A 23443-nucleotide genomic window follows, 5' to 3' on the forward strand; every position below is an offset into this window, starting at 1 on the left:
ATATTGATTCCTCTGATGATAAGGGCAAAGTAAATTGAAAACCTGGAAGGGATTCATCATTCTAAATGCCATTAAGAATATTCGTGATTCGTGGAAGGTAAAAATACCAGCATTAACAGGAGTTTGGAAGAAGTTGATTCCCAACCCTTATGAATGACTTGGAAGGGTTCAAGACTTCAGTGGAGGAAGTAACTGCAGATGTGGTGGAAATAGCAAAAGTTGTAGTGGAAATAGCAGGAGAAATAGAATTAGAAGTGAAGACTGAAGACGTGACTGAATTGCTGCAATCTCATGATCAAACTTTAATGAGTAAGGAGTTGGTTCTTATGGATGAGGAAGAACCAACTTGAGATGAAATCTGCTCCTGGTGAAGATGCTGTGAATATTGTTGAAATGACAACAAAAGATTGAGAAGATTACATAAACTTAGTGGATAAAGTAGCAGTAGCATTTGAGAGTATCAACTCCAGTTTTGAAAGTTCTACTGTGCTATCAAATGCTATCAAATGTTATCAAACAGTATTGCATGCTGCAGAGAAATCTCTTGTGAATAGCCAATTGACGTGGCAGACTTCACTGTTGTCTTATTTTAAGAAATTGCCACAGCCCCCAACCTTAAGCAACCACCACTCTGATCAGTCAGCAGCCATCAACATCAAGGCAAGACCTTCCAACAAAGAAATGATTCACTGAAGGCTGATGATTGTTGGCATTTTTTTAGCGATAAAGTATTTTTTAATTGAGGTGTGTACTGTACGTTTTTTAGATGTAATGCTGTTGCACACTTAATAGACTACAGCATAGTGTAAACATAACTTTTATACGCTCTAGGAAACCAGAAAATTTGTGACTTGCTTTATTGCGATATTCACTTTATTATGGCAGTCTGGAACTAAACCCACAATATTTCTGAGGTGCCTGTAAATAAATAAATGAGTAAGTGTCATGTATATTTCAAGTATATACACGGGATCACAGAGTTTAAAATAATTAATCTGACTGAAAAATGAGAGGAGTAATTTAAAATGAACCTGAAGATAGAGGAAAAGTTCAAAATAAAGAAGTAGATTAGGATAGATTGAAAATGTGGCCAGCGACATGGAGACAAGGCATTGTCAGTATTCTGCTTTAACTAGAATTAGAGAAGATGAGTCTGGGGACTGACTAAGGCCAAATTGGGAGGGATTTTAACTGAATGTCTTGTTAAACACAAGTTTGATTTTTATTTTTCCAGGTGGTATGCAAGTTCATTTGAATAATAAGCCCTTCAAACTATGTCTCTTCCTCTGCTGTACTGTTTTACTTTGATTTTATAGCTCTAATTAGGTCCTTGTTCACTTTGTGAATGCTTGACTTTTCCTTTCAAGACAGTTAAAAAGAAGAACATTAGAATAGCCAAATATCCAGTTTGATTGATAGCCTTTTGGTATCATGGTGATTATTCTGAAAATTTGAAATTTTGTTTTTCTTTGTGTATATTCGTTTTAAGAAACATTAATTTAACATGTTCTTTATGTTTTATTATAGAAATAAAATATATTTAGCTTTATTGATAGAAAATAAAATGTTTTAAATTTTTTCAGATTAACACTTGAAAAATGCTACCCAGAAAAATGAAAGAAAGAGCAAGCAGTCTTTTTTTTTTTTAAACAAGAGCCCAGATCGGCCTTTTGGATAATCTTTTAATGTGTACATATTATATTAATTTTATTTTGAAAAATAAGAATTTAAAATTGTATTACATTTTTACACATTTGATATCCATTAAAAAATGAATTGCATTTTCAGAAATTTTTTCTTTGTGTATTTGAAGATCTTACAAAGCATTGCTTATGACCAATGCTTACTGATGTGGCTTTTATCCTGTGGGAGGTAATTTATTTTTTGTGCAAATTATACCTGGGCATTCTACTTCTTTAATATTACTTTATTTATATGTCCTTACCATTCATCTTTAACCTATTTTATTTTATTTTATTTATTTTATTTTATTTTGGAAAGAACACAACATGAAATCTACTGTCTTTAACAAATTTTTAAGTGTACAATGCAGTAGTGCTATTTATAGGCACAGTGTCATACAGTAGATCTCTAGAACTTAATCATCTTACATAAGTGAACCTTTATGCCCATTGACAGCAACATCCCATTTCCTCTTCCCCACCCCTGGCAACCATCATTCTATTCTCCATAAGAGTCTGACTATTTTAGATCCCTCATATAAATGAAATTATGCAGTATTTGTCCTATGATGATCTTACTTTACTTAGCATGTTTTCAAGGTTCATACATTTGTATGTCTTGCCCAGGAAAAAGCTGTGAGCAAGGGCGCTTTCCAAAAGCGCTGAGCTGTGGGGACGGGATATTGTGACTACCATGTGTGTTCTCCCCAACAGCTAGTTTTCTGATCCTGTCAGTACTCTAAGACTAGAAAGACAGGAGCCAGTCCTCCGGGCATACCCCAGAAAAGTTGGGATATTTTTTGCATGGTCCAACTTTTTCCCTCCCCAGGGAGAAGCCGGGAGCTGTGGGCTGTCTTCCTGATCTGTGGCTTTGTGTCAGGAGTAGATATTCTGGTGAGAGGGTGTCTCACATTTCCCTGCTGGCTTCAAAATGTCTGATTTCACACTCACCTGATATGCAGGAGCCTGTCAACTAGTTTCTGGATTTCTCACAAAGAGAATTTGTCTGTTAACTGTTAAATTCGTGTCTTCGTGGGGAAAGGAGGGTCCAGGGCTTCCTATTCTGCCATCTTTCTGATGTTACTTCTCAAGCAGTCTTCTTGAGTCTTCTTTTGTTCTAATTCAGTTTAATCATACATGCCATGGCAGGCACATTAATCCATCAAATATTTGTTGATTATCAGTGGTATTCCCAACACTGTCATATACCAAAGGAGATAAGAAAGTGCTACATTAGACCATATTTGGAGAATTTTTAAGTATATTTTAATATGAGGAAAGAGTTTTTCTTTGTCACTGTACAGAAGTTCAGTAAGATTTGGCTGCTCCCTGTTACCAGGTTCAAACCATTGCTTTAAGGAGGGAGAGAGCAGAGTGATTGGATGAGGAGTGGATAGAGAGAAGAAGGTGCTAGAAAAGTTAGGACTTTATAATTCAACTATTTAAATTATTTTAAATCATTATCAAAAGTTTCTGTTTTCAACTATTTTGTTAAAGCCCTTAAAAACAAATTATGAAGAGTTTTTAAGTTTAGGAAATTTAAAACAAAAATAGGTGTGGGGATGGTCACTAGGGTAAACTAAAATTGTATATATGTGTATATGTGTATATGTGTGTGTATAATGCTATTAGTCCTAAGGCCAAAGGATATTTGAAGACCTATTTGACTAACACAATATCAGAGGGATTAAGAAATAGTATGAGTCATAGTATTTATTCAATATATGGTGTTAGGACAACCAGGAAGCTAGCTGGAAAAAAATTAACTTGAATCCATACCTCACTTCTCATACCAGGATACATTCCAAATGGATCAAAGATTTGGATTTTTAAAAATTAAACAAAATCCTATAATAAGCCATGGGGTAATTATATTATAACCTTATTAGCAAGGGTTAAGGACACAAAATTCAGAAGCCACAAAAGAAATTTGATTACATAAAAATGCGTAATTTTTATATAGTAAAAACAACCTTAAGGAAAGTCAAGACACAGGTGACAGTTCGTATCATACTTATGATACAAATATAGAGTTCCTACATATTGATTTTTAAAAAAATAAAAGCTAAGTGTAAGATAGTTCACAAAGGAAATACATACAAATGCCTCTTAATTTGATGAACAGACCCTCAATTTATTAAAGAGAAATGGGCATTAAAACTACATTGTCAAAGTCCTGGCTAGTTAGCCCAGTTGGTTAGAATGTGGTGCTGATAACACCAAGATCCAGGTTTAATCCCTGTACTGGCCAGCTGCCAAAAAACCAAACCAAACAAAAAAAAAAAACTAGCGTCAGACCATTTTTCTATCTTTCAGAATGATAAACGTAAGGAAATCTGTGCTAGGTTGCTAGAGAGAAATCTACTATTTGCAAAACAATGCTCAATTGACTGTATGTTGGCAGTATTTTGGATACCCCTGTTGTCCCATCTCATATGCTCTTGGCCTGTGTTTCTACTCCAACCGTTGCTACAGCATCTAACTGCACACAGGTGTAATCGGGCAGCACTTGCCCTCAGCCATATCACCCGTCTTTCTCATTTTCTGTCCTGGGGCTTTACTGCTGCTCTACATTGGATATTTGCAGCTCAGCAATTCTGAACCTGTGTAAACCTGGCAGTGAAAGGGAGTTAATACCCCAAGGGCGCAAGCCTTGACCAGTGGGAGATGGGAGCCAGTGCTTACATGTTTCCCTGTTCTGTCCCTTGGGTGGGTAATTCAAAGTCCATCCTGCATTATTCTTCAGAGGGTCCCCAATGAGATTGAGCTTCAGTTGCCTATAATAGTGAATGCTATATGAGCGCTTCTCAAATTTTAAAGTATATTAAAATCTCTTGGGGATCTTGTTGAAATGCAAATTCTAATTCATTAAGTGAAGGGAGGAGCCAGAGATTCTGCATTTCTAACAAGCTCTGACTGATGCTGATTCCATGGACCACTCTTTGAGTAGCAAGGAGTTAGAAAACACATCCTTGGGTTGGCTTTCCTTCCTTGTTTCATTCTCCCAGTGCCTCAGATCCCCTTGGGATCACCTCCCAAAATAAGGTATCTGCATACAAGCCTGTTTCTCAGGCTCAGTTTTTAAGCAGAACCCAGGCTAAGACAAGTAGTATTTATCTAGCAATTCTACTTCTAGGAATGTATCCTGTATATATATATTCACATATGTGTGAAATAATGTATATACAAGGTAATTTATTACAATATTACAATAGCAAAAACCTGGAGATAATGTAAATTGCTATAAGTAGAGAGGACTGGTTAAATGACTAATGATATATCTATATTATGGACTATTACATAGCTATTAAAACAATAAAAGGGCTCTATACACCCTAAAAAAAACATTCAAGATGTATGCTAAATATAATAGGCAAGGTATAGAGTACTGTGCATATTAATGCCTCCATTTGAATAAAGTAAGGGGAAAATTACATATATTTTTTGTTTGTATGTATATAAAATAACTCTGGAAAGATAGAGGGGGAAAATAACAGTTATAAAATGAGTGGTTTGGGGACAGGAAGGAGAGGAAGACTTTTCCTAGAAATGTCCTTTATACATTTTTGAATTTTGAACAATGTGATTGTGTTAGCTATTGAATTAAAATTTTATGTGTTTGGTCTAGAAGTATCACATTTTTTTCTTTGAGCCTCGAGATAAATTTTACTTATTTATTTATTATTGGTTGTGAATATTCATGCGATACAAAGCTCATTGTCACCCCTCGTGCCCATGGTACTCTAACACTTAATGTTTATTATATATTCAGATCAGTATGGAATAAGATCACATATCATCCATGTTATCATTTAACCATGTCCATATTTTAGTTTTCCAATAGTTTCCAAGCTAAATTATGACAACTATACATCTAGTATATAGCATTATTTATATAGTAAGCACTTTGTAGATACCTGCCAGAGTTATTTGAATACCCTGCATTTGGCTCCACTACCAGATCAATACCTGTAGTAGAGCACATTGGGTTTATTGCCTAAAACTGTTAGTAATTGCACAGTTACTCAGGAAGTCTCTAGAGGATGAAAGGATAATACTTAAAAAAAAAAAAACAAATTATAGAAAAATACGATTTTTTTTACTCTAGTAAAGTAGTGGAAGTATATAATTCATTTTTAAAGAATTGCTAAATGGGTAAAATTTTTAAAGTTTTGATGTTCAAGGGTTAAACTTATCTTAGATATTCACTTATAGACTCTCAGTCTCTGATCCTATTAAGAGATCAACAAATATTTGAGTGTCTGCTATGACCCGATTCTAAGCTAGGCCCTGGGGATGCATCAGTGAGCAAAAACAGAAATGGTCTTGCACTCATTGAGCGTACAACGTGGTGAGGAAGATGGACATTAATCCAACAGTTATGTCTATGTTTTAATAATTACAAATGAATTAAGTGCCCTAAAGGAAAGGGACAGGTTCTCTAATAGCATGTGTGAAAAGAATCTGATGAAGGTGTAGGGATCAGGGAAGACATAGTGCTTTAGTCTGAACAATACAGAGGGTGTGCAAAGTCCAGATCATGCAGTCCACGTTAAGTATTTCTGTCATTTCCAGATTTATCAATTATCTATTGCTGTATAACAAACCACTCCAAAACTAAGTGGTATAAATCTGTAATTAAATATTTCTCACAATTCTGTGGGTGGACTGGGTGATTCTTCTGCTAGTCTTGCCTGAGCTCACTCCTGTGGCTACATTCAGCTGGTGGCTAAGCTGGAGGCTCAGCTTCCTGCTCCTCATGGTCTGTCTTAGCAGGCTTCTTTATGGCCTGGTGCTCTCAGGATTCCAAGGGTAAATATAGAGCTGCAAGGCTTCTTGAGGCTGGGCCCTGGAGCTTGCATGCCACCCCGTTGATTAAAGCACATGAAAAAGCCAGTCCAGATTTAAGGCATGAGGAAATAGATTTCACTTTTTGATGGATAGAGCTGCAAAGAATTTTGGCCATATTTTTCAAGTCTATCAGGTAACTTTATTGAATAAACAGTTATTTACTGTCTGTCAGGTAACTATTCAATAAGTAGTTATTTACAGTCAATCAGGTAACTGTTTATTCAATAAAGTTACTTACTAAGCATCGTTTTCAGAACTCAAATCAAACATGAATAAGATGTAAGTTGCCGTTTTTTTCCTTTACCTTGGAACACACGACATTTGTGAATTGTCCTTCCATTTTTCAATAGTGATCAATATTTGTGAACATTTTTTTCCTGTGTTATAAAAGTGAATCATCATTAAATAAATAAAATATAAAAAGTAGAGTCTGACCTAATTAGAAAAGAAGAATAAAATCACTAGGGATTATGAATAATTTTTAGTCTTTCTAAATTTGCAGTAAAGAATGTATTTTATAGTCAGGAAAGAATTAAGGCTATGTCAGTGTAGCCATGCAGTTATGAATGATATCCATAAGTATAAAAACTAATTCAGTACTGATAATTTCAGGGAAGTCAAGTTTTTCTCTCTAGTTATATCGTAACTTCGCTCTCAGGTTTGTTTTAGCTACATTTTTTTTTTTTCTTTAAAGGTGACCGGTAAGGGGATCTTAACCCTTGACTTGGTGTTGTCAGGACCATGCTCACCCAGTGAGCTAACTAGCCATCCCTATATGGGATCCGAACCCATGGCCTTGGCGTTATCAGCACCACACTCTCCCGAGTGAGCCACGGGCCGGCCCTGTTTTAGCTACATTTTAAAGGAGGTTTCTTCCCAGCCCTAAGTTTGCCCTTTTGATAATTCTGAACAAATGAATATTATATGTAAAACTAATGACAAAAACATTAGCTTCTTGGAGTTTTGTTTTTTTCAGGAAACATCACAAGAAAACAAAAGTATTTGATTTGCTTAGAAAGTGATTTTATGTGCAATAATACCATCTAACTTTTTTCCCAATATTTTTTAAATTCTAAGAATGATAAGAATGCTGCTTTTCTTCTGATGGAAAGTGACAGGCTAATCATCAGTTTACCCAGAGTGAAGTGGACAGAGGCAGCACTGACTATGGCATCTCAGCTCCAAGAAGAATGTCTTGGGTTTATTACAAAAAACTTCTCCAAAATCATTCAGAGTGAAAATTTTGCTCTTCTCTTACAGGTATTATGTCTAAACTTATATCCTGTCCTATCATTGTGTTTATATTTTAATTATGCAATGGTTTTTAAGTGCAGGTTGTCTTTGATTGAATTAGTATGATTTAAATAAATTCCATAGCAGATGGCATGTTTGCATGAGATTTAGAGCAGTGATGGTCAGAATTTTTGGCTCACAAGATAAGGAAGGCAAGAGGGACAGGTTTGAGTTCCCTGGCAAGGCACATATAACTATAGCCAACTCTAGCCCTCAGTCAGCATAGGCACATTTTAGAGACCAAAGTCATAAAGATACTGTTTCATTCAGTAATATAATTACGGTCCATACAAAATTCCCTGTCTAACTGGCGAGCTACTTTCTCTAAAATTAGTCACTGAATAAAAAACTCCTATTGCTTGTTTTCTAAGTTCTGTTATTAAGGGCTATGTTGACTCTTAAAAACAGTGTGTATATGTGTATGTGTAGATTTTTTGAAAGGGAAAGAGCAGATATAATTACTGGTTGACTTCATACAGCCAGTTATGTTGATTGTTCTGCTGTTATGCCAGACTTTCACATTTCTCATACATTTTACATATATTTCTATTAAATATCAGTTTCTGTATTTTGTAGTCACAAGCAATGAGCAGCACAGCTGATCTGTTGGACAAAATTTTTAAAGCAATTGAAGAAAACATTACCACTGAAAATAGTTGCTCTCTTCTTATGGCTCTGGATACATTACTGAACTCTGACAGTACAAAGGAAATGGTACTGAATGTAATGAAATTTATTAAAATATTGTAATATTTGAACTGTTTAAGATTTTTAAATGTGTGTATATTTTAAATGTTGCATGGATCATTGAAGCTAGGCACTGGACACCTACGGGTTGATTATGTTCTCCACTTTTGCGTGTGTTTGGAATTTTTCATAATACAAAACTTTTAAAATTCCATTTACCTCCAAATGGACTTTTTATAAAAGTTTAGAATTTGGCAGTTTGGCTGGTTAATTTTAAACATTTGATACTTAGGAATATTATTTGGCACAGCATAACTCTAGTATTCCTGGTTACTAAATTTAAATTTGGGGGATATAAAATGTGTATTTTAGAATTTTTAATCATCAGTGTCTTTTATTTTCATGATGTAGTTGTAATTCCTTTTTCTCTTCAAAAGTCATTTTAAAATTAGATTGAGAAAAAGCAAATTAAAATATTACTTATTTTTAAGTGTAATTAATCAGTGGTAATTAGTAAGCTAATTGCAAATTTATTGGCATTTTGTATTTATTCAACAAGAATTATAAAAAAAAATTCATCCTATTTATTAGAGTATTTGACCTTGTAATGTCATAGTTGATATGAAAAGGCTGTGGAACGTATTCATATAATGGCCATTCATATTATTTAAAATAATGTTAGTTGAAAGGATAAGATTTAGCTTCATGTTCACTATAAAATTCTCTTATAAATAAGTAAGCCTTCCTCATAAGTAAAACAGAACCTACAGTCTTAAAAATCTAAGTGATGACATCATTGATCTAGCTTCGGAGTAAGTAGATTCAGAAAGGAATAATGACTGGTTGCTATGACAATGTGGCTCTCACCAGCTGCTGATTTGTTGCTTGAACACAGGGTTTTACGTGCAAGATCCAGGCTCTGCGTGATAAGCTGTGGATCTTCCTGGTTCAGTCTTTCTATGCTGTTCGTCACACGGAAAGCTGGAAGCTGGTGAGCACAGATGATCAACAGAAAATCCAAGCAGGTATGTTAGTTTTGAGATTTTTTTAATTCTTATATTATGGTCTTTGTGACAGCAGATATTTTGACGGCATTCTGATAAGTGGTAACATTAACATTTGTGTGCTTCTGTTCAATAATAGGGTGCTAACTGAAACTAGTGATAGTATGTTTAGGCAGTTTTAATAAATCATGCTTTTTGCTGTTCTTAGAAAATGAAACTCACTTCCTTTTTATTTATATATATATCAATTTTTTTTTACTTCATATTAGCAAGTGTTCCAGCCAAATTTGCTTAAAAGCATTCTTGTGAAGTGATTAGAAGTATAAGAAAATGTAATCCACACAGAACAGATTAGCATACGTACTTTCTTCCCCTTTTTGAATATATTTTGCAATAAAGCTTTTCTATCTTTTTCATAAGGTAGCCTTTCTTATAGTTTTGCCTAGATTAGATGGCTTTATTTCACAATTGATTGGTTCAGTGATATGGTATGTGCTATTGCAGAATGTCCCTCAGGAGCTGCACAGTGGTATCTGACATTTAATACGTATCATTTGAAACATTAGCATTAAATAAAAGGCATATATTACTCAGAATGTGTGTTTCAAAAATATTAAAATAAAATTGTGAGGGTTTGGAGCTAAAAATGGCTTCATGACTATTTTCATGTTAAAGCAGATGCCTTAGAAAAAATGTTGGCTTATTCAGCAAATATACTTTTAAAAAATGTTTAAGTTAAAAGACTATATTTTATGAAGCAAACACTTTTTTACTATAAAACATGGAAGCCATATGTGATAAAATATATTCTTGATAATGCATAGATATGTTAAATTCTTTAGTGGTATAGTCAGAATATGTTGTACTCTGTCTTGAGTGTAAACATAACATGATAGTGTAGCTAGATGTGCTCTAAAGAGCACTTTTCAAAGAAATTCTATTTTTTAAGCAAGAAAAATTATTAGAAGAAAGTCTTTAGAAATAGGAAATTTTTTCCTTGGGACTGTTTCTGTACGAATTTGTTGATGATAGTTTATTTTTACTACAAAATCCATAGAATATGAGGAGACAAGATAAGATCAGCATTCCTTGAGTCGATGTCCTTCAACTCTTTTCTAATCAGAAGCAAACTTTGTTTTTCTCTGTTTTAGAAGATTTCATAGTTAAGTTGAGCTTCAAACAATGTTCTTTATTTTAATTATTCAAAGTGCTAATTAAAAATATGTGTAAATACACATATCTAAACAAAATGTTATTGATAATCCAACTAATTATCAAAAAGAACTTTTCTTTCTATTATATTGAGTCAGTGTAATAATTTTTTAACCTTCAGTATGTTGAATTATAATGAGTCCTGACTTATGCATAAGTACTGCATTGGGAAACTCAGATAAAGGAATGGTTCTGGGTTGTCTTTGTTATAACATTTCTTATGTTTTGGTTGACTTACCTTTGAGAGAAATATTTTATGAATTTCTTCCTGTATATTATTGTGCAGAGTCATTTTGCTTACTGCAAGTCAGTCCTTATAATGCCATTTCCAAGATCCTGCTTTGTCTTACAGCATATATCGTATAGAATAGAGATTATGGAAGATGCATGATAGAGTTACAGATAATGTGTTTTTTATTTGCTGTTTTAATAAAAAATCATTTTTGGAGATTATATATCTTCAAAAATATATCTTAAAGCCCTGTAACCTTCAGAAGAAATACATTACCTAAACTATATTTATAGCTCTCATACCATTATTTCTATATATTTTTCTGACATCATTATAATTTTTATTTGAGGAGCATAAATATGAGTTCCCCAATAATTCCCAGACATATGTAACTTAGAAAATGAAGTTTTATTTAATTCTAAAAAGAATGATGCGGGTTTGAGGATTGTTTCTTGTTTTATTTTCAGCAGAAGCATTTTTTTTCTTTTCTCTTTACTCCTTCCACATGATATACCTGCAAAACAAGAAAACATTTCTGAATAATTCCAACAGAGTATTTTTACATTTTGTAGAATAAACATTTTCTCATATTTAATAGTTTGTAAAATATTACATCTGCCACAGTCTGTAATTTTTTGAGATTCAGAAAACTAAATGAAGCCATTTATCCAAAATTTCACAGTTTGAGAAAATTGTTTTTAGGTAAATGTATAAATTTTCTCTGTGAGAGTGTGCATTTCTTATTTATTCATTTTAATAACATGTAATCTTAGACAACAGGGGATAAGATTTAAAATGAAGTTCTTTTTAAAATTATAAAATATAATAGAGGATTGTATTGTGTAGTAGATTTGTTTCAGTTTTTTTAAGTCATTTCCATCGTAATACAACTTTTTTCTGCCAGCATACTATTTTCCCTCTACTTCCATGGTAATAATAATACTTCCTATGAAAATAAATTGCTATTTCTTTCTACAGCTGCATTTGACAAAGGTGACGATCGAAGACTTGGCAAAAAGCCTATATTCAGTAGCTCTCAGGTAAACTTTCTAAATTTTATAGATCCAAAAGAAAAAAGATACCAAATAGTTCAAATTTTTTGTTTTATAATTTAAATTTTATCATTTTATATTTTAGAATAATTTTTGAAAATCTATTAAAGCTATTTCTTGATGTATATAATTTTGAGTCTTTTTCAAATCAAGTGGACATTTAATAAATTTTTAAATGATGTGAATTTGTGATATCCAGCTGGCATAAGAAGTGTCTACCTTTTTTATTTCCTTGAAAACCTTTTTGGCAACTAACATACTGGAGCTATTCCAGTAGATTAGAAATTGTTTAGAATTTTAGACCTAATTCAACATCTATTTTTCTAACTAACCTACTTCTTATGCAAGAAGGTTTTAGTTGTTCCAGTTTTTCTCTATACTAAGATTTTAATTCACATAATATATTTTTGGTGTGAAAAAAGCAATTAGTACCAAGAGTATAATTGTGTTTTATTTTAAAATTTACTTGGCGTACTTACTTATATGAGGAAGCTAAAATAGTCAAACTTTCAGAAACGGAAAGTAGAAAGTTGGTTATTGGGGTCTAGGGGGAGGGAAAAAAGGGAATTGGTTGTTTAGTGGGTACAGAGTTTCAGTTTTGCAAAATGAAAAAGTTCTAGAGAACTGTTGCACAACAAAGCACATATAGTTAATATTACCGCATAAAACTGTAAAAATGTTTAAAACACATAAAAATGGTTAAAATTGTAGATTTTACATTACGTGTTTTTTTACCATACATGCAAAAAAAAGTTACTTGGTATATTCATTATGACCTAAAATAATTTTTCCTCCCAAAAATGTTATTAATGATGGTTAGGGTTCCTAGCTAACTTACAGATGCACACTTAATCCATAATACTAGTATTTAAAGTACAAAATTATATTAACCTACTATGTGGATTGCAGTGATATTATGGAGACATACACTGAGAGTTCCGGTTTGGAATGCAAAGAACATATTGCACTTGCAGAGAGGAATAGGGAATCCTCTTTTCTTCCTTATCAGCCATTATATAGGAACTCATACACAGCTGAGAGCTCTCATGGCTTGATGGAGGAGTCAAACTCCAAATACCTTGGGTGAGAAACTGTGGGATACTGGAGCTTTTTGTCAGTAAACCTCCTGGGACTGTTTTCCAGAGTGTATTTCACAGTATACTAGCTCCATGTTATGTTCTACCTAAGAACATCTAGCATCAACTAAGTTTGAGAATTGCTCCACACCATAGCTCCCCTTAGAGACTGATGATGCACATTGCACCTTAAAAGTTCTAAGAAACACTATAGTGAGAACATTTAATTCTGTTTCACCCAAAATTTCCCCCAATTTTATATCTATGGAACATCACTAGGCTCCCCTTCAACACTTATAAACATATTATGAAGTTCAGCAGAACATACTCTAGGAAATGGTAACTTAGGACGTGTTTTTCTATGTATGCTCCCTGTTACCCCTGGATTTATTTTTAAGGAATTAGCCTACCTGCCTTGCTTTTCCCTGTTGTCAACCAGACATTCCCTCTTTCCTAGCCTTACAGCAAATGGAAAAAAGACTCATTGTTCTTCTTTATCTCCCTTACTTTGAGGTCATTTGAATGTATTTCCTGTTAACAACAATGGGTAAGAACCAGGGTAATAAATTTCCCCCAGAAAGTCTATGGTATACTGAAGTGTATACTGGACATGTAAAATCAGAAGAGTTCAAATCTTGACTTCACATTTATTACCTGTGTCATCCATGAACCTTAGTTTGCTTATCTTTAGAATGGAATAATAAAACCTAGCAGGATAATTTTGAAAATTAAGTGAAACAATCTATATGCAGTTATCTGGTATGTAGTAAGTGCTCAATAAATGTGGAATGAATATATGTGTTTTCCAAAGAGAGATGAAATCTTGAGGAGGTGGGAGAAAGTTAATCAGACAGAGAAAGGTTTAAGAGTGTTAGTCCTAAAGTACTTTAGGGTAAAATATATATCTGCAATTGGCTTCAAAATAAAATGGATGTAGGTATATAGGAAATAAAATTGGCTGTGTGTTGATAGTTGTTAAGCTGGGTATTAGGTACAGGGGGATTCATTGTACTGTTCTATCTTCTTTTGATTATGTTTAAATTTTTCTATAATAAAAAGATAACCCAAAAAAAGGAATGGTACTAGAACAGAAAAAGTGTCTAAGAGGAATACTTTAGAGGGTTTACCTTCTTTTTCTTCATTTTCATCAATAGCGTATGGTGACCGTTATCGGTTGGGCATTTATATATAGCAAAGGTATGTAAACTTTGCAGATATAATTCAGAGACTGCCTAGAAAAACATATACATTGAATCCTCATCATGGTATGCTATATTAATGTGAAATTTCTAAAGGAGTATAGTTACTCATATACTACATGAATTTTACCCACAGCATAATAACTTTAAAAAGCACAGATTCAAGGATAGAGTAATTAAGTGGGATCTGTTTTAAGGGTAGGAAAGAGGTTAAAAGCAGAAGTCAGCCTGGTTTTAGGTATCAAAAATAGAGAAAAATGTTATTTTTGGTGGCTAAGATTTGATCAAGAAAACAAAAAATGAGACTCCGAGAACACTGCTCTGAAAAGGACCAGTCTCCACCCTGTAGATATGCATGATCCAAGGCCTAGAGATGTTAATAACTTCTTAAATATCCCAGGACGTATGGAGGCAAAGCCATGAAGATAGTCTAGTGATTCTAGTGATTCCTTTATTACCATACCTTGCTTTTTCCTAAATTTAGCAGTTATTTATTTATTTATTTATTATCTGTGTCTGTATACACATACTTGCATGTACACACATACATATATGTTATTTTATCTTAGACAATTTTAGTGTAATTGAATCTTTAATAATAAAATTTATGGCATTTGGAATAGGGTTGAAGAGAGAATTTTCAATGAAAATCTTTAAAATGTCCCTTAAATTACACCATGTAGATGACTACCTGCTTGAGGTAGTAAATTATGAGCTAAAGTCCTAGTTCCATCCCTTACCAGCACATACCTGCTTTAATCCCCAATTTCCTGTCTAAGAAATGGAAATAGCAACAGGAGCTATTTCATAGGATTGTTGAGAGGATTAAATGAATGATGTATGAAAAAGGTTTAGCACAGAACCTGGGAGTGGCCCTCAAAAAAGCTTAGATATTATTATCATCCACTCAAGACATCCTGAACCTTTATGTATATTACTCTCTACCATAACATCTTAAATTCAAATAGTATGCCTTTTTTTATTCCTTTTAAATAAATATTTATACTGTATTTCATATTCAATTAAGGTAATATGATCATAGACACAAAATTTTCATCAAAATGATCAAAGACAGTTCAGGTTTTGCGTGGCCTGAAATTGTAATATGAACTTTGCTATTTTTTTTTCCTCTTTGAAAAACTAGCTTACTGAAACATAAACTATTATATGCCATACACTTCAGTCGGGCTACAAAGTATTTTTTTCTTCTTTGTAGCAAAGGAGACAAGTTTCAGATTCTGGTGTTACAAAAAACAAATCTTGGAACGGGAATAACAAGAAAGAGTGTTGGAGTTCTCTCTCTACTAACCAAAAGATGAAATCGGATGGATTAGGAGCCTCTGGACATTCGTCAAGTACTAATAGGAATGTTATAAATAAAAGTTTGAAGCATGATGATTTAAAGGAAAGAAAGGGTACAAAAGTAGCATCTAAGATTACAAAAGAATTAAAAACTGGGGAAAAAATTGCTTCTGCAAAGCCCAAAACTTTAATAAAGCTCAAAACAGAGAATAGTGATAATGCAAAGTTGGAAAACTTGTCACGGAGACAGGCTGTGGAAAGACCAGTAGCAGCATCAACTGGACAGAAAAACTCATTAAATGGGAAAGGAGTGAGAAATCAGGAAGGGCATATTACAGGTGCCAGACCCAAGGTACTCACTGGAAACGTAAATGTGCAAGCCAAAGCAAAGCCTTTGAAGAAAGTGACAGGGAAAGATTCTCCATGCCTCAGCATTGCAGGACCCTCCAGCAGATCTACAAATTCAAGTATGGAATTATTGATTTCAACTGAATGTCTGGATGAACCAAGAGAAAATGGATCAATAGGAGAAGAGAAGCCTTCTGGTCATAAACTATCCTTTTGTGATTCTCCAGGACAGACAGTGAAAAACAGTGCAGACAATGTCAAAACTTCCGCTGTAGGTGAGTTTTAGTACTCTAATTTTTAATAGCTCCTGACAGTTAAAGTTTCTAGAAAAAAACAATCCTGTGTTTGGGCTTTTACTTAGTTTCAAATGCCGAAAAGTGTTTATTTATATGTATTCATGCAAACAGATAAAATGTAGTCCTACCCACTTTAACATTTAATTTTGTTTATAGTGTCTGACCACTAAATTTGCACATACTTGTTACATATTTGTATTTCATCTCATGACTCACTTTTTCTTAATTTATAGCAGTAAAATCTCGACCTGCTTCAAGAGTTACCAATGTAAATTCGAATAAAAACATTCATGAACAAGACACTAATGTAAATAACAGGTAAGACTTTATTTAATGTTTACCTATATGTTAGTTTTCCCCAGAAGTTAATTATATACTGACTTCTAGCCAGATATTTTAAAAACATCTTTTCTTCTTTATTAAAAAAAGTATGTATTTATACAATGATATTTTAACAACTTTTTTTATTTATGAAACAAAGTATATTTATGTAAAATCATGTCAATGCAAAATATTAGAATATCCTAATTTATACTTGTAGTGCATTATTATGCATTGCTTTACAATACTTGATCTGTACTTCTATAAGCTCATAGACTTATAAACATGTGATTTTTCTGTTTTCAGAAGAGATGTATTTTTATCTCTGGAGAAAAAAGTATATTTCTTGTATGGATCTTTTAAAAGCTCATGTTTTAGAATCTCAGTGTTAATACTGAATACAAATCATTTTCCGTAGTGTACTAAAGAAAGTCATTGGCAAAGGACATAGTGATCCAGTAGCACAGGCAATTTTGAAGAAACGAGGAAATGGCAATGGATGTGCTACAGCTCAGCAGAGAACCAAGAGTGCCCCATCTAATCTTGCTAAAACTCAAGGTAAAGCTGAAATAGTCCTGGGTATCATGAGTATTATTTCCTTATTTAAATTGGATAAGTAGAATTCTGATTGGGAACTTCAGTAGCAAGTAAGCAAAATCTAAAATGATTTCACTCATTTTACATTTGTTTACACTATAGAGATGAGAATTTATACTTTTACTTTTCAGATAAGTATTTTGGTGTTTGGGGCTGTGGCTTTGATTTTTATTGTCTTTTTTGAGAGAAATAATCAAGGGCGTCACCAGTTTACCTGCCTTTCTGGTCCTTTTATATATTATGTCCATATATCTTGAAAGTTTCATTGATGACTATAGGAATTCCATCTGCAAAACCAGCACTAAAGAGTTCTTTAAAAAGCATGGTGCAGTCTGGACAGCTATCATATATAGGTAGGAATAATTTTCCCTCCAGACTCTGTGCTGTTTTTCAGTGTTCTAAGAAAGAAAAGAATACTGATCAGATCGCACAATTTGCTGACATAACTGATTTTTAAATTACTTTGTTTTATGTATTAAGTATTTACATATGTGAGAGCACTTTATAAAATTCTAAAAACAATTTTGATTTGGGTTATCAATTAATATCAAAACTTAACTGAAAAATAAGGCAGAGCACTGCCAGAAGCCCTCTGGACTCCTTTGCCAGAATAAGGGGGTTGCCACGGGCCTCAGCCACGCCCCCAGCCACACCCCCTTCCCCCTTCCTTGTCCTCCCACGCTATCCTCTTGCCCCTTCCTCTCTCCTCCACCCCAACTGCTCCACAACATCTTAGAATGTAAAAAATAATAATAATAATAATAAATTTTTGAAAAAAAGGCAGAGGAAAATTATTTATTATTCTAGTAAAAGCTAAAAATTAAACATTTAAGAATATTTGATAATTCTGCTTGACAGTTCTGAGTGCCCAGAATATCATCTGTAAGACTTTAACCAGTGTAAACAAATGGATTCCCTAAATTAATTCCTCTTTCCTTCAAGTCAGTAGTTCTAGTTTCTACCACAGATCTAAGTTGTTAACTCTAATGAGCTACAATAGTCATTATCTGGTTATGAGAAGTAAACTGGCTTTATTCACGTTTGAAGAACAAACTGTAACAATTTCAACAAATTCTATTGTATATTTTACATTTAGCCTGATTCTGTTTTTCAGCTATGTAGAACAGAGTCTTTTTTTCCCCCAAAAAAAACTTCAAAGGGAAGACCCTTCATGCTCCTTTGGTATAAGAAAACCAGATTTTTCCACCATCATATATTTATGCAAATCCAATTTTGGCATAAGGTTCAAGGCTGTTTACTTGAAGAAGAGAGATCATATTTTAATAATTTTTACTAAGACCCTGGAATACTCTCTATATTTTTTACAGAAAAATATTTTCTCTTTATTTTATCATGTGACTAACTCTGAATCTGTAATCATTCATTTAATCGTAGATATGTTTTCATTGTTTTATTGATTTTTATTTTTTCTAAAGTAATTTAAAAACAATTATTGAATTTTACTCACAAATTGGAAGCTATATTTTATTTCTGAACTTTGTTTTCTTAGGATCCCAAGGAGAGTCACCAAATTCAGTAAAATCTTCAGTCTCTTCAAGGCAGTCTGACAAAAATGTGACAAAGTTGGATCACAACGCAACTACGGATAAACGAACACCTAAGAGAAAAATTGTCAAGCAAGGGCATACAACTTTGCCTAAAGTTAATGGAAAAATAGTTGCAATGCCTAAAAACCTAAATCAGTCAAAGAAAGGTGAAACTTTGAATAATAAAGATTTAAAACAGAAAATGCTTCCTGGACAAGTTATATTGAAAACACTGTCTTCTTCTCAAAGACCTTTAAAAAGTGGAACATCTGTTCAAAAAAGTATTCATCATGCTGTACATGATAATAGTAACAGGGACAATGTTTCTGAACAGAAGCCTCACAGACCTCTAGTTAATCTTGCATTTGAAATCAGTGGTACAGAAGCATGCCAGTCATCATGCATTCCTGACCCACAAAAGCCATTAAACGATCAAGAAAAGAAGTTGGTGTTAGAATGCCAAAATATTTCAAAGCTGGATGAATCAATAAAATATGAACTGGAATCAAAACAGATTTGTACAGATAAAAGTGAAGCAAAATTTTCTGATGATAAAGAAACAGATCATTGCAGTGTAGCTAAAATATATTGTCATTCTGATGGGAGTGATAATGTAGATCCAAAATTTTATAGCACCACTACCCTAAAATTTGTTATTTCAAATCCAAATGAAAATCCCTTGAACTCTAATCCAATTTGTGATTTAGATTCAACAAATGCAGAACAAATCCATTCAAGGTCAAATAGGGAGAACCAAGTAAGGAGAAAAGATACAAACAAAAAATCAAGCATTCACTGTGTGAACGCTGTTGTACCTTGTGTTCCTGGAATGACAAATGGTACCTTAAATTCTGTTCCAGATGATAGAAAATCTAAAATTCATGTAGAACTGACAAGTTCTAGTCAGTTGTCTGATGACAAACTTGTTACAGCAGACTCAGATATATCCTCCAAATGTTTTTTGGGACAACTATCAGAAAAAACTTCTAAAAATGTGGAAACATCAGAAACCCCAGAGAGCCATGAAACTCCAGAAGCTCCATTTATGGCTCACTGGAATCCAAGTACCAGTGTTCTGCAGCAGAGAGAGAGTCCTGAATCTGACACTGGCAGTGCTACCACATCTTCTGATGACATAAAGCCCAGATCTGAAGACTATGATGCTGGAGGGTCTCAGGATGATGATGGGTCAAATGACAGAGGTATTTCTAAATGTGGCACTATGCTGTGCCATGATTTTCTTGGAAGAAGTAGCAGTGATACCAGTACTCCTGAAGAATTAAAAATATATGATAGCAATTTAAGAATTGAAGTAAAAATGAAGAAACAAAATAGTAATGATCTTTTCCAAGTTAATTCGACAAGTGATGATGAGGTTCCTAGGAAGAGGCCAGAAATTTGGTCTCGATCTACAATAATCCACCCTAGGGAAAAAGAAAATATTCTAAGAGGCAGTGTCCAGTTTGCTCAGGAAATAGATCAGGTTTCTTCTTCAGCAGATGAAACAGAAGATGAGAGGTCTGAAGCTGAAAATGTTGCAGAAAATTTCTCTAAATCTAACCCAGCTCCTCAGCAGTTTCAGGGAATAATTAATTTAGCTTTTGAAGATGCAACTGAAAATGAAAGTCGTGAGTTTTCTGCAGCTAAAAAGTTTAAAAGGTCAGTTTTACTTTCAGTAGATGAATGTGAAGAATTAGGATCTGATGAGGGAGAAGTCCATACTCCCTTTCAGCCTTCTATAGATTCTCTTTCACCTTCTGATGTTTTTGATGGCATTTCTCATGAACATCATGGAAGGACCTGCTGCTATTCCAGATTCTCACAAGAAAGTGAGGATAGTATTTTAGAATGTAAGCAACAAGATAAAGGCAATAGTATATATAAAAATGAAAGCACTCCCTTGGATCTTAGTAACATTGACTCTTCAAGAAAAGGTAAACAGAGTGTTTTAGCTGCAGGAAAAAAGGACACAATTGATATCCTGTCCAAAGGAAGCAGACAACTTCTTCCAGAAGATAAAAAAGTAAACAGTGGAAGTGATGTGGATAATGACTTTCAGCATTGCAGCAAACTCTTGGATAGTGATATAAAATCTCAAGAAAGACCATGTCATTTAGAGCTTCATCAAAGGGAACCCAATTCTGACATACCAAAGAACAGCTCTACAAAATCTCTAGACTCCATTTGGAGTCACATTCTGCCTCAGGAAGGTCAAGTTAAAGAGAGCCATTCTACAGCTACCGAAAAAGCTAATATTGCTTTATCTGCAGGTAATGTACAGAAATAGAAATACTAAATGTATAAGAAAATGAGTTTATAGAATTTTAAAGTTGTATGTAGCCCTGAATGTTATATTTTAGTTAGATAGAATAATTATTTAAGCAACAGATTCAAATTTTAAATGAAAACTTAAATTTCTTAATAATATGAAAATTAGCTAGTTACTCATTCTTTATTGTTCACTTGAAGTCCTAGTGAAGAATTAATATCTAGTAAAAAATTTTGGTGGTTTATTAGAACTAACCTCATAAGAGATTTTACATGAAAGAATAAACAGAAAAACTTACTTTGCTGTTATTTAGTTATGTCTAACATAAGAATTCTTGACTATTAGAAATTTTATTATACTTTGGGTATGATTGTGGACTAGTATATATCTAAGAGGGCTGTGCAATAACTATAGTAATATATAACTACAAGCACTGAATTATTTTAACAACTAGATTGATTATTACAATTTATATACATTTTACAGAGATTAAGACTTTCAGGGTCACTATAATTCTATTCTAAAGTTTTGAAGTAAAAAGATAAATTTCCTAAAAGAGATTATATTTAGAAGCACTGATAATATATGAAGAAAGCCCAGGCTTATTTCATATGCTTAGATGATTTCCTGTCCTTATTGTTTTGTGTTTTTGTCTTCCCTATTATAGTAATTCGAAATAATGACCCGCATTTAAAATGTGCAATAGTAGCTGACTGAGTAGCTATTGTATACCATAACCAAGAAAAATGCTGATCAATAGTCCCTATTCAGCAAAAAAACATAAAAATAGGGAGATCTTTTAAAGTTGTACTTTTTCATTTGTTTGTCCTTGCTTGCATCCTCCTTTGCATGTGCAATATACAAATAAGCTTTTAGATAAAATGTATTTATTCCCTCTTTTGAAACTGACTTACTTTAAAAGTCACCATCAAATAACTGCCTTTTTTTCCCTTTAAGTTTCTATTATAGTAAATTAGATATATGTGCACATTTTATGTTTATGTTTAAATAATTTATATTGTTTCCTGTATCGCAAGTTTTCAAATTAAAGTATGGAGAATTATTGTTAGTTGCCTATGTTGATTTTGCTGTTAAACATTACCCTCGAATCTTTCAACATAGAAAGAGAAATGCCTCAAAAATCTTGTCAATTTCGTATACATGTTATTTTTCCCATTCTGTGTTTTTTTGGACGATCACTGTTATATTGTGTTAATATTGTTTTACAAAACTCTGAGGGGTACCAACATGTGCAATTTTTACATTGTGTAGTATTATGAATTATTTCAGGAGACATAGATGATTATGACACACTGGTACAAACCTGCATGTATGACCATCGGCCTTCAAAAATCCTGTCTCCAATATACGAGATGGATGTAATAGAAGCATTTGAGCAGAAAATGGAAGCAGAAACACATGTTACAGATATGAATTTTGAAGATGATCAACACTTTGCAAAACAAGATTGGACGCTACTAAAGCAACTGCTCTCTGAACAGGATTCAGACTTAAATATTGCAAATTCTGTTCCTGAAGACTTAAATTTAGCACAGTATCTAATCAATCAGACACTACTTTTAGCACGAAACAGCTCAAAACCTCAGGGTATAGCACATATTGACACTTTGAACAAATGGAGTGAACTAACATCTCCACTTGATTCCTCAGCAAGCATCACCATGGCTAGTTTTTCCTCTGAAGATTGTTCACCTCAAGGGGAATGGACAATCCTGGAACTGGAAACTCAGCATTGAGAGTGTTAACATTTTGGAAAATTTTAAATATGCCACCCCTTTATTTTTGGATGCATATATTATATCCAAATGATAATTGCATTAGCAAGATATAGACTGTCCTTAATATTGAGTCTTTCCAATTTAACGAGGTAAACCTAGTTTATTAATGTGATATCACATGTAGAAAAAATGTTTTTCTAAAAATTTTGAGCATGTTTTCTATAGTTATTACAGAAACTAGAAGACTTATAAGGAAACCCTTGCTTCAGTTTTTCTCTCCTAACTGATCATTTGTTCCCTTGTTTATTATTTAAAAATTTTAAATGTGAATGCACAAGATCAGTTCCTTTAATTTTTGCTCTGCATATGGTAACAAGGTAATTTAACAATAAAAAACTTACTGTGCTTGTGTCTACTTATGTAGAGTTAATCTGCAAATAACATTCAAACTCAGGTTGGAGTGGTTAAGGTTGATAGCTGAGTGTTTGAAAAAACCTTAGCTTTCTCAACAACTGAGGTCTAGGAAATGATGAAGCAAGTGCATCTCAAATTTCAGCCACATTGTTACAAACAGGAGAAACGGAATTTCCTATATCTCTCTTTTTGGGATATATCCAGAGAGAGACATCTGCCCTTATTTAAAAGCAGTGGGAAAAGTGTCTCTCTGTCTTCTCTACATTTACTCCCTTTATAGTTAATCACTCTCCATTTTCCATTTCATGTAAGGGATATTTGG

At 33.3% G+C, this 23443-nt stretch overlaps 1 protein-coding gene across 5 annotated transcripts in view; it reads left to right on the forward strand.

Annotated features, from left to right (window-relative positions):
- Window positions 1-23053, forward strand: part of BTBD8 (BTB domain containing 8) — an 88686-nt gene extending 65633 nt beyond the window's left edge. For 4 of the 5 annotated variants that reach the window (XM_063106427.1, XM_063106425.1, XM_063106429.1 and 1 more), the window contains 9 exons: window positions 7611-7793; window positions 8403-8540; window positions 9409-9538; window positions 11940-12001; window positions 15505-16213; window positions 16468-16552; window positions 16974-17113; window positions 18663-20969; window positions 22259-23053. In XM_063106427.1, coding sequence (XP_062962497.1) covers window positions 7611-7793; window positions 8403-8540; window positions 9409-9538; window positions 11940-12001; window positions 15505-16213; window positions 16468-16552; window positions 16974-17113; window positions 18663-20969; window positions 22259-22725 — 4221 coding nt within the window. In that variant the 3' untranslated portion in view covers window positions 22726-23053. The remainder of the gene's footprint in view (window positions 1-7610; window positions 7794-8402; window positions 8541-9408; window positions 9539-11939; window positions 12002-15504; window positions 16214-16467; window positions 16553-16973; window positions 17114-18662; window positions 20970-22258) is intronic. The other variant, XM_063106426.1, reaches the window with a different exon arrangement.
- Window positions 23054-23443: the final 390 nt, after the last annotated feature.

The sequence above is a fragment of the Cynocephalus volans genome, chromosome 8 (genome assembly GCF_027409185.1).
Source record: "Cynocephalus volans isolate mCynVol1 chromosome 8, mCynVol1.pri, whole genome shotgun sequence".
Taxonomy (NCBI): Eukaryota; Metazoa; Chordata; class Mammalia; order Dermoptera; family Cynocephalidae; genus Cynocephalus; species Cynocephalus volans.